The sequence below is a fragment of the Protopterus annectens genome, chromosome 2.part1 (assembly GCF_019279795.1).
Source record: "Protopterus annectens isolate FY-2018-M chromosome 2.part1, PAN1.0, whole genome shotgun sequence".
Classification (NCBI taxonomy): domain Eukaryota; kingdom Metazoa; phylum Chordata; order Ceratodontiformes; family Protopteridae; genus Protopterus; species Protopterus annectens.
In genome coordinates this window covers 922,959,668-922,972,488 of record NC_056729.1, presented here as the reverse complement: position 1 = coordinate 922,972,488, position 12,821 = coordinate 922,959,668, and the positions used below count along the sequence as shown (strand labels likewise).

At 39.2% G+C, this 12,821-nt stretch overlaps 1 protein-coding gene across 1 annotated transcript in view; it reads right to left on the bottom strand.

Annotated features, from left to right (window-relative positions):
* TRAPPC11 (trafficking protein particle complex subunit 11) overlaps positions 1-12,821 on the bottom strand; it is a 2,455,228-nt gene that overhangs the window by 1,959,759 nt on the left and 482,648 nt on the right. The window contains exon 5 of the mRNA XM_044062556.1: positions 7,033-7,147. Coding sequence (XP_043918491.1) covers positions 7,033-7,147 — 115 coding nt within the window. The remainder of the gene's footprint in view (positions 1-7,032; positions 7,148-12,821) is intronic.

The following is a 12,821-nucleotide window of genomic DNA, read 5'->3' as shown; positions in this document are numbered from 1 at the left end:
CAAAGGAAAACAAGATGACATGGCTCTATCATTACTGTTAAGTACATAACTTTCATACTGAATGTCTTTTTTTTTTTGGCCAATTCAGCCTGTGGGACAGATTCTCTACCTACCAAAAACCCTTGGACGGTATCAAGGAAGGATATTCCTGAGAATGGTGAAGCCAAAGTACATGTAAATATAAGTACAGGATCTTGACAGTACATCCAGCTTGTAATGGGATATGAATGCGTGAACTGTGGACCAAGACACTGTAAAAAAAATGTTGTCAATAGGAACTCTGCATGTAAAAGCAGTAGAATTAGCTACAGACCTTGTTGAATTAACTCTTGGTTTTAGTAAAGAGAGACCCATCTTTTTATAGACAAAGACTATACAATCAGAAAGCTACTGTGACAGAATGACTTTAGAAACACTTTGGCCCAACTTGGCTCAGAGAGAGAAACAAACAATTGATCAGACCTCCAAGATTCTTTAGTCCTGTGGCAATAAAATCTGAGTTGTCTGTGAACATCTACTAAGTGTAAAGTATATTCTCCTTTGTTAGAAAATTTGGGGAAGAAAACTGGTATACTGACAGTGTGATTAAGGTTCAGTTCAGATGCTACCACTGGAATGAAAGTGGGATTTGTTCTCAAAGAGACTGTCCTTATGAAAGATCGAGTAAGGGTTTTATGAGAAATTTCATGCAACTCAGAGATACTTCGTGCAGTAGTGAATTCCACCAAAAAAATAGACAGTCTTCCAAGAAAGAAATTTTAAAAATGCTGTAGCTGCAAGCTCAAAGGAAGGCTACGGTAAGGCTTACAGCATGATAGTTAAGCTCCATGGAGGAAATGGATCCTTTATAGGAGGCCTTAGTAAAAAGGTTCCTTTCAAAAAGGCCTTTAACATCTTTAGAGAAGCTATGGAAGTCTGGTTATGTCCAATATGGAAATGGGAAATAGCTGCTAATTGTACCCTGATTGTTGAAAAACGAGAGCCCTTCGGGAAATGATCTGACAAGAAGTCTAGAAAAAAGAAGAGGGGCTAAAAAGGGGTCCCATCCCTTTGGAGGCTGCCAGATGGAAAACCTCTTCCATTTGCTGCGATGAACTTTCCTGGTATTTGATTTCTGTGAAGCTGACAAAATATTATCCAGCAGAATGGAAAGCCTGGCATCCCTGGTAACCATTAAAATTAGATGAACCATGCGGTTAGCTTCAGAGTCCTTGGGTCTGGGCGAAGCTGCTGGGATCACTGACTCAGAAGATCGAGATGGAAGTCCAATGTCCAGGCCAGACGTACTAGATGAAACCAGAGGAAGAGGTACTAAACTTGCCTGGGCTAAAACAGAGAAATGAGGATTACCCTAGCCTTGCACTTTATGGCTTTTTGAATATTTTCTTTTGTTAAAGGAAAGGGGGGAAGGCATACAGGAGTCTTGGGGGTCAACTGTGGACTAAAGTATCCCTCCGTGACTGGCCTTGTGGAGGGGTTAGGGCAAAATAAGCTGCACATGTTGTTAAGCTATGAAGCAAAGTGATTGCAGCAAGGTTGACCCCAGTGACTGAAAATTTGGTTTGCCACTATCTGACTGAGGGACCACTCATGACGCAGAAGAATGGACTTGCTCAGTTTGCCTTCTAGAACATTGGAAGTCCATAAAATATGCATTGCCATGAGAAAAAGTGATGGGAAGACAATATCCATTGCCACACTTTAATGGCCTTCCGGCATAAAGGATATGAGCAGGGTTGATGTACCAGACTACTACAATGTTGTCTGTCTGGGTAGAAATCACACCCTTGGGAAGAACATCCTGAAAATCTTGCAACACCAGAAGGAGTGTTCTCATCTTCAACACACTGATGTGAAAGTTGGCCTCCATGCGTGACCAAGAACCTTGGACCATCTTTCGCTTTTAAATGCCCTTCCTCACTCCAGGAGGGAAGCATTCATGGTTTCTATGGCCATTTGAGAGATGGGGAAAACATCCAATCTTCCAGAACCTCCACAGAGGTCAACCACCACTTGATGTGAGACTGCAAACAGACAAATGTGAGAGTGAAGAGGAAGCGGACTTTGGGACCATTGGACAGATAGGGTCCACTGAAGAACTCTCATATGATCTCCAGCCGGGGCAACTAATGCAACTGCTGAAGCCATCAGCCCTAGCAGTCAGAGAATGAGTCTTTTCGGGGCAAGAGTTGTTGGACCTGAAAAACTACCTGACACTGAGATAAAACCCAAGGTTCTGGGAGCTTTGCTATTTGAAAGCTCACATGCATCCACTGAAATCTATCTGTTGTGTAGGGGTCAACTGACTCTTTGATTTATGAATGTCATCCTCAATTCCTCAATAAGTTGGTAAAAGAAGTCCCAGACTGAACCAGAAGATCCCAGACTGAGGCTGTGAGAAGCCAATCATCTAAATAAGGGAACACATAGAACACTAGCAGTCTTGGGATAGGGTCCATAGCTTCATAGGATGGTACCAGGCTAGTGACCTAAGGGTCTTTACAAGCCTAGCTGTTAAATCCCAATATAATACTAGATGAGAGATATTGTCTATGCCCAAGGTTTTTCTAGCAAGGACTACCCATGTCAAGGAGAGAAGCCAGGGCAATCCCTGGCAGAAATTTATACTTCCCCATCCAGTCATCTAGGTTGCACTTAAACAGGACCATGGAGGTGCTCTGCTTGACATGGATTGGAAGCCTATCCCAGAAGAGTGGCAACCTCTGAGAGATGTACCGTCTCTCCACAAGGCCCTGTTTATGTCACAACCTAGACTAAGGTCTCTGGAACAAATGACTCTTCATCCCATATGACTTTTGGGCGTGCAGCATTTCTATTAGATCTGGGTCAGAGATAGCCCTGTAAACCAGACATAAGTTGCGTCTTGAGTAGTCTACACACTACTGACTACAGTGACAGCAACTTCAGTCTGTCCATATAAGACATGTGCTGGAGACCCTGAATTTTCTTAGTTAGAAATCTCTGAGGTCTCTCAAGTTGCTCCAGGTGTCTGGTACGATACATACCAAAGGGAGCATTACATTCAATAATAGGCCTGATGAGGGACAAGTACAAAGGAGTTATAACCTCTTTTGCTCGAGGTGATTCCTTTGCTAATCGGGTGAGCAATGCAGAATGCCTTCCTCACCACAACAGACACATAGCAATCAAAGTTGAGGTCACAGTCAACTTGTATCCCCAGGTCTCTCACTACTGAATTGGTACTTAGGGTATTAACGTTTACTTTATAATCAGCAGGGACATTGTTTTTACAAAAGGGAATGATGATGCATTTTTTAGCAATTAGTTTAAGACCATGGCTTTGGAACCAATCATTGGTCTGTGCAAGTCCCTTGTGAAGTATGCTGACATTGCTAGGGGATTCAATGACAGCACCTAATTTCCAGTCATCTGCAAACTGGGTTAGCCACAGCCCCTCTGTTTTAGCCTGGACTTCTGAGAAGTATATGCTAAACAAGAGGGGGTCCAGCACTGACCCTTGTGGGACCCCACTGATGACAGGTCTGCTGGAAGAGGTAAAGTCTCCCATTTTGATTGAGTTTTATCAATCTGTGAGCCAGTTTGCAACCCACCTGACAACATAAGGGTTAATATTCAACTGGGTTAGTTTGTCAATGATGCCCAAATGTGGGACAGTGTCAAAGGCCTTGGCTAAGTCAAGATAGACTGTGTGCATGGCTTTGCCATCATTTATGGCTCTGGTCACATTCTCAAAGAAGTCCACCAGGTTTAGCAGGCATGACCTGCCCTTGACAAAACCGAACTGGGACAGATCCAGGGTTTGGTGGTCACTTATATCCTTATTTATGAGATTCATGATGATTTGTTCCATTACCTTACAGATGAGGCTGGTTAAACTTATGGGTCTATAGTTACTTGGGTCTGTTGCAGAGCCATTCTTGTGGAGGGGGATAACAGTTGCTGTTTTCCATTCAGTGGGGACAAAACCAGTACTCAGACTGTGGCTGAACAGAGGGCTTATGGAGTAGCTAGCTCTTGTTTTAGAACATTAAGAATGCAGCCTAGAATGCCATCTGGTCTCATGGGGGTTGTGTTCTTAGCCTTGGAGACAGCATTGATGACTTGCCAAAATCCAAGCAGTAAATAATCCAGTAGGTAAGCGCCTTCGTCTGTCTCAACGCAAACTTTGTTGTTGTGATAAAGTCTGCATTGAGACAGACAAAAGCACTTGCCTACTGGATTATTTACTGTTTGGATTTTTGCTTGTCTTTAAACTTTTTATTTACCACTGGATTACTTGCTGCTTGGATTTTTGCTTGTCATTAAACTTTTTATCTTTATTGGAATACAGGACTACTGATTTGTTTTGTGACTGCTGTGGGATTTTGGCTTCAGGTGTGATGTTTGTTTCACCAGTTATCTAAATAGATTTTAAACCAGAATAGGGTGGGATTGTTAAGGCTGAGGTCAGACAGACAAGACAGCAGTTTATTATTACCTGAGACTGTGTTGAATGCCTTGGATAAATCTAGAAAGGTAGCTGAGACTAATTTACCTAGATTTCTGTGGGAGTTTATAGTACTGGTGAATTTAAGTAGGGCAGATGTGGTGCTGTGGGATGGGCAAAATCTGTGCTGTGTTGAGGAGAGAAGGCTGTTGGTGAAGAAATAGGAGAGGAACTGGTGATGAATACATCTTTCTAGGATCTTAGAGAGGGGTGAGAAAATTGCAACTGGTCGATAAGCATAAGCATTTACACATACGCTCTGTTAGAAATGCAATGACAGTCCAACTAACAAAAAGAAAAATTATATATAAAATTATATATTTCAGTTAGAGAAACTCGAGTTTTCCTGAGGAAAATAAAATGAATGAAATGTTTTTCCCAACAAGGAACTTATCAACTCAGCCTTGAAGGATAGCTAGCCGACCAACAGTTTTACTGGGCCTGCCAAAGGACTGCCCATTGGCAGCAAAAAAAGCTCTGAAGCATTTTGTACTCCAACTGTCCTTATATGGAGCTCTGCTTGAGCTCTTGATAGCTGGAGCGTAGAAGGTGTCCTTTAGCTTTGACAGTTGGCTGGTCCTCTGGGATAGAGCCCATTTAGCTTAGGTTAGTACAATAGTGAATTATGACTGAATATCATCTATTATTCTAAGTTACTGCTTTGTAATATTGCAATTAAACTGTGCTTTTCTCTTTGCACTGTCATTACTCTCTTATTTATTTATTTATTTATTTATTTATATTTGTTGACCGGGAGTGTCCGACTGGACATAGGTCCATTTTCAGCGGAGGCCCGGGGAGAAAAGCTCCACAGTTAAAATAAACAGACAGTATTTACATTGGATTACATAGCGATTAACAATTTAACATAGCAATTACTTACAACATATTTACAGATGAAGAACATAGTACATCAGTAGACAACTAGAATCTTTAGCTGTGAAGTACATCACAGACATTAACAAATGTTACAATAAGAAGTTCCTGCTGTATAATAAGTACTAGGCTTATGAGCATCTGAGCTTGCTATAATCAAGGTAGTTAGTGGAATGGAAAGAAAGGTAGTGGCTGGATGGGGTGGGTGATATTAGAGTGGGAGTTGCAAGGGCATAACCAGCATGTTTTTAGGTGCGCTTTTAGTAAAGTTTTGAAGTGGGAGCATGATGGTATGGAGGTAATTGTGGGTGGGAGGGAGTTCCATTATTTGGCTATGGTGCAAGAGAATAGTGCTTCACCAGCAGAGTTATTGGCTTTAGTGATCTGCAAGTGACTTTTGTTGCTGGATCTTAGTGGTCTGGTGGTGTGACAGGGTTGGAGTAGATTCTTGAGGGATGGGACATTTAGTGGATGGTTTACTAGTTTGTGGGTGAGTGAGAGTTGATACCATTGAAGGAGGTGAGGGAGTTCAAGCCAGCCCAGTTCAGCAAGTGAGAGACAGTGGTGACTACGGTAGGATGCCCCTGTGGCGAATTTGGCGATTTTGTTGTAGCAGGTCTCTAGCTTGTTTAGATCGCATTGCCTTAGGTTGGTATACATTGGAGAGGCATAAAGTAGGGTGGAGATAAGGTGGGAATTTGCTATTGAAATCTTTGCTGCTTTGGTGAGAAGTTGCTTATTTCTGTATAATGCTCCTAGTTTTTTGTGGACTTTTTTTATGGTCATGGATATGTGAATGTCAAATTTTAGTTTATTGTCTATTTCCACTCCTAGCAATTTGGTGTGTTCAGTTGGGTATATAGTGGTGTTGTCTTTTGCTGTGATGTTAAAGTAAGAGTTGTTTTGAGTATGTTTGGTGGGTTGGAAGATGAGTAGTTTAGTTTTGTTTGGGATGAGTATTAACTGGGCATCGGATAACCAAGTTTCAACAGAGGAAAAGGCTTCCTGTGTGACTTTTTGCAGTTTGGGTAGGGACTGGGCTGAGCAGATGATGGTTGAGTCATCTGCGTATTGTATGAGTGTGCCATGTTTGGTGACGGAGGCTAGATTATTGGTGAAAACAGAGAAGAGTAGGGGTCCAAGGATGGATCCTTGGGGAACCCCTATGGAGACAGGTAGTTGGGGAGATATGTCATTCTGCCATACAATGGATTGTTGACGGTCAGACAGGTAACTCTGAAACCAGTTGGTGACTGATTGAGAGAAGGACTCATGCTCATGATCCATGCTGAAAAGGGAAAAGTTGACATTGCTTAGTGTCCCTTTGTATTAATTCTTTCATCCAGGTGTTCCCTTAAACAAGGGAATATGATGTTTCAATAAGACAGTCAATATTATCCAAATTAAACCAATTAAAATAACATCAAAACAAATGTGGTTTTAAAATGAATAAACATTTTAGATCATTTACAATTACACTAGTGTTCACACCACCAAAGAATAAGCAATTCTCAGCAGCAATGTATAGTATAACAGAGCATATGCACCTTCCAAAATGAGCCAGAAGTACAACTGAAAAATTAAGAAATAAAGCAAAAGGTCAGTAAATTACATACTGTGATGTTATGCACAAACATAATACAAACCATATCTAAAGAATTACTCACCTGATAATATAGCCAACAAGATGATCAGTGTGTGGCAGTACAAACAATAACTTTCCAGAGAGGTCACAAGCAGTGCACAGTGCAGCAGCACGTTCTGAAGCAATGATGTCTTCACCTAATAGGTAAAAAGGCAAAAAAACTCTTTGGTATCCTAAATAAAAAGGAGTAGTAACGGCAGCTTGAATGACTAATTTAAGCTCTTCATTGACATCTATAAAGAGCAGTTAAATTTACAAACATATGACTTGGTAAAAAGAGTACAAAAAGTCAAAACACTAGGCACATAAAAAGCATATTAGAAATTTTACAGCACAAATCAATCCTCCTAACAACATGATCAGAATTTACTACAAACAGGCACATAAAGGAGGTCCTGAATACTACAGCTTTGCAAAGTGCATTGGGGGTTTAATTAGAAAAAGCTTACAGGTAGTTTCTTATACATACAACAGCTATCTATGCATATGGACAGCATCTGCTGCAGAAGGGAGGTTTTGAGCAGTGTTGACACTCTAGGGAGATACAAAGTACAATAACAGGAAGTGCTCACTAAAACAGAAAATCTATGGGAGGAAAGTCATTTGGATAGTACTCTACAACCTGCAATTTACTAGCCATGCATAATGTTTAGAACTGGTCTACTGGTCTTTTTTTTTTGCACTATACCTATAACAATGCTGTTCTCCTGTCCAGAAATGCACAAAGGTGTACTAGAATAAGTTCTCTACATAACTATCACAGAAAGCACTCACCTTATTAATTATTCTTACAATATACAGAGTAGCAAACAGCAAATCAGCATAACAGATGAAATACTACAAAACATATCCAATGAACTCAATAAACCTTCAGAATGCAAAAGCTTCAGGAAAGAGGGTAGGAGGTTCCACTCCACGAAATATTTCTTCCGTATATACAGTACAGTACAGCTGAGAGGCATTCAACATAATCTATTAGTTGATCTATGAGAAACTTTCCTTCTTGATGAGTCATTGGTTGGGTACATGCCCGTAAAATCTCACATTTGAGGATGTCTGTTTGCGTATATAGTTATGCATGCTGTGATATAATGCACCATTAACTTACGCACATGCATACATCTACGCAGTTAGTAATTTCATCCTCTTGCCTTCAATGATCACTCTCCTCCAAACCAAGAAATATTACACCTTTAATACTACATTATTAAACAAGTGATAACAAGAAAACACACTTGCTCAACTTGCAGGAAGCCAGTAACAGTGAAGATTACCTATCTGTAGGGGGATGGAGGGAGAGTATTCCCTGACCCACAAAGGAGGGGTCTCTTGTAGACTAAATGATATAGAAAGAATAAACCTATTATATTTAATGACAATGCCTGTCTTTGATGCATTACAGGTTAGACTAAATTGCAAGCAGTAACTACCAAGAGTGGAACAAGCTGGAGGTGTAAAAACCTGAGTGTTTCAGATTTCACAAATGGAACACAACTGCCAAAGTTACAGTCAATACAATAATGCTTGGTGAACATGTTTACTGAAGGCCAAATTGCTGCGGCATAATTGTCTGCAATGGAAACCTTCTTGAAGAAGGCCCCGAGGAAGCAAAAGATGGACTGAATAACAGGCCACTTCTGAAAGATATTTTTAACAATGATTAGTTGAAGTACAACAAAAATATGTCCAAAGTCCAGCAGAATGCAAATGAACAATAATATGGCCTCCTACAGCTGTGAGTCATAACAGTATAACCAGATGCGAGTTGAAGGACTGAAGTTTTAATTTGAAGTGACTGTTAAGATTAAAAATTATAAACAGTAGTTTCTTCTCCATTTTTGGAAAAGAAAACTAATTATGATTTCAACCAGTAGAGGTCTTACTGGCTCGATACTTGCTCTTTTTTTCTTCTTCTTACAGAACACAAACAAAGCCATTAATGGCAACATATAATTACTTTTTTGTTTCCATATCATTAAGTCAGTTTGTTACTATTACTGGAGCTGCCATTGTAGTACATAATCACATGTGTGCACATTATATGATAGGAAAAATTACTGTACAATTCTTAACTATCAGATGTCAATCTTTTCTAGTTTGTCATCAGAAAATTTGTGAAGTTATATGTATTTTATATTTAGTTTACTATACCTAATTTGAGTTTCTATCAAATTATGAGACTGGGGTTAAATACATTATTTGGCAATACAAGTAATACGGTTTGGAAAGTTATTGTAGGAGTTAAAGATGGCTATATTTTATGGGAGAGCCAAGGATAATGAAGGCTTACATGAAATAAGAGAGATGGTGATAAGGTAATAAAGAGAATTTTTTCAAGCTAAATGATAAAGTCTCTCTTTGCCCTGTCTGGCGAATAGTGGAAGGATATGTCAGCTGTTTTGGTTTAAGTGATCTTTGCATATGAATCATTATGTCAGACAGCAAGTTAAACCAGTTGCACATCATTGGCTTCAAAGCGGAATGGAAAAGAAAACGCAACAGAACTGTGAATCTTTCAATGTTTTGGTGGCATTTATTAAGAATGCAGTCTTTTCCCTGCTGGTCACTGGTAGCATTATTTGCTAGATAGAAGCAGAGGCATGGAATGGCAAACTGGACAGATATTATAGCTGTGCATTTGTCTGTGAAATGTGAATTGGATATGACTGGACAGAGCTATATGCTGGACAGAAGCAGAAGAAGGATATGGAATGGCAGGATGGACAGCTATAATAGCTGTGTGTCTATGTAATGTGAAATGGATATCATTAAGTATGAGAAAGAGAGCTAATAAAGTCTTAAGGAGCTGGGACATGGCATTGAATATGCAGTGCCAGTTATTTGTTTTGAGAAGTAAGAGTTAGTTATTGGAGATGAGAACTGTTCAAACAAACTGAGTTGGACACATTTGGCTGTATAAGATTTTGAAGGAAATGGGGGGGGGGGGGCTGACATACATCAATTATTCCAGATTACGACAACTGTGAAAAAATATAACTTATCAGAAAGACTGTGGGATAGGAATCTGACAAAGTTAAAACTGTGATGAGTTGAACACAATATGGCCATGCAAAGAAAGTTACCTTAACTGTTATGTAAATGTGTGTATATGCAGTATGTATTTAAACAAGAAACATCTTTATTGAAATATTACTCATCACAATGGCAGTCATACATTTATACAAATGAAAACAAACCATACTGACATATTTTCAGTTACAAACATTATACATCACATTAGTCTTTATATAGTCATTAACAATCAAACATTACATAGCTCATTCAGTTCCTACATTCCCTTAAACCTCATTCCTCCTCCAAGACATTATTCTATATGTATTGTTCCCACAATTCACATTTTTTTTCTAGGCAATTTGCCCCTATCCCTTTTCTAAAGATCCCACTTTCAGTTCTTTCATCTCTGTTATGGTATATTGGTTAAGACTTCTCGTATATTGCTCTAGAAATTTTTTAGTAAATGTTATTTTTCACAGCCACCAGAATTAAATTCAGCAAGACCTTACTACATCTAAGCAATACCAATTATGTATCACAGCTCAAAAAATAATGTCCTTAGTTACACCAATTTTCTCAACCAGTATTTCTGACAAGGTAGTCTGCATAGAATTTTTAAAGTCTGCCAACTCATTACACTCCCAAGAAATATGTTTCCAATGACCTCGTTCTTCCTCATCATATCTCCAACATCTGTAATCTACTTTGGAGTCTGCTTTGGGTATAAAAATACCTATGCAAGCACTTCAAGTGAACATCCTAAATCTTCTAGACTTAGCTGCATATTTGGGAGCTATACACATATCCTCCCATTGTTTCTTTGTGAATTGCTTGTCCAATCTCTCTTCCCAATCCTTTCGAACCTCTTCTGATCAACTCCTACAGTTATCATGCAATACCTTACACTCTCAACAAATTAAACAGTAGCCTCTGTTCTAGATTCTGCTAAATCTCTTTCACTTAGAATCCCCCTATTCCTTTCTCTTTGCCTACACTCTGACAACAATCCTTGAAAGGGAATGCAATCTCTAGCCTGCAGTCTAAATGTAATCTTGGCCTCTTCCTACTCTATTACCATTTCCTCTCAAATTATTTGTTCCCAATACCTTGTTTCCTTTGACAGTTCTCTCCAGTAAATTCCAGCCCCCTCTTCCCTATTCTCTGTACACCTACTTGCAGTCACACTATTGTCAGAATCCTCTTTCTCCATTCCCATTTTTGGCTTAGTTCTTAGGCTACATTCTGCTACTTGAATATGACATTCTGTATGATTATCATTATTCTCCTTAAGGATCTGCATCCAAAATCCCAGTCTCTCTTTAATTCCTGATCTTCCCTGTATTTCATCATCCCTTTCTACTTTACATTATTGATTTTTGCTTGTGCTATGTATAACAGCCTTAAATGTATAGCTCTGAAATACCTCTTCAAATCAAGTAATCCTAAAAAGACCTTCTTCTACTGCAAAAATCAACTTATCCCACTAGACTCTTGCCCTCTTCTCCTCCTACATAAAATCCTTCAACTCTTTATTAACTACTATCCACAACTTCTCCTCTGGTTGATAAAAATATCTCTGACCCATGTATACAACTAAAGGGATTAAAAACATTTTCACTGCTTGCATCTTGCTAACCTTATCCATAAAACAGATCTTCCAGTTTCTCAATCTTTGTATTATTTTTGTTTAGTCTCTTCCAACACACCTTTAGCTGTCAAAACAAAATCCTTTTTAACCCATACTCCTTAGTACTTCATCCTCTCATGTTCCCATATATATGGGTATTAATGAACCTATTCATGTGTGGGCACATAGTTTACAGATATTGCTTTTGGTTGACCTTCATTAAGACTTGAAATTGTTTCAGAATGTTTCACAACACTGAAATGTCATTTTCTGGTTTTATCAGCTACAAAATATTATCATCTGCAAATAGAGACAACTTTTCTTGATTACCATGCCAACTATATCCTTGAATTTCTAAGTCTTTTATTTTCTTTGCCAATTTGCCAATGGTTCTCAATATAACAAAAATAAGAAAAAGGATACCCCTGCCTGGTTCCTCTGTTCAGACACAGCTTATCAGAGAGGAATTACCAGTTTTCGCCTGTGATCCCTCGTATATCCTCCTAATTAACCTCATTATTGGAGTCTATATCATTTTATCGAAGGTTCATTTCCATGAACCTTTGTTCATAGAACCATATACATTCAGTTCAACTAATTACTTTCACAGGGAAAGTAAAACGTTGCCCAGAATTTGGACCATCACACAAAGCACAGTATTTTAAACCCACTCAGACCCCCAACTATATACTCACCAAAGAGCAATCAAGCAGCCTAAGTCACCACTGAGAGGCCCAGCAGGTTTTGAACAAGGAGGGGTCTAAAGCAGGAGCCAGACCCTATGGTGGAACTGGTGGGTCTATATTAGATAGTTGAATGCTGAAAAGAGCAAACATTCTTACATCAACTCATAATAGCCAAAACCACACAATGTTGAACATACGGAACAGCGATTTTTTTTTTCCCCAGGGGGAAAAAAATCACTGTTCCAAAAACAAATCAACACACCCGCTACTTAAATATACCAACTTCGAGATCGCACCATAGGGGAGGAAATAGCAAAGCCCTGGCAATAGCCCAGCATTTTTTCCCCCTGGGAAAGAAATTGCTGTTCTGGCTGTTTGACATTCTATGGTTTCTTTTATCAGGGTTCGATGTAAGAGCGTTTGCTCTTTTCAACGTTTGACGTCCTGATATAGACCCAAACTGGCTACCACGTCACCTATAAG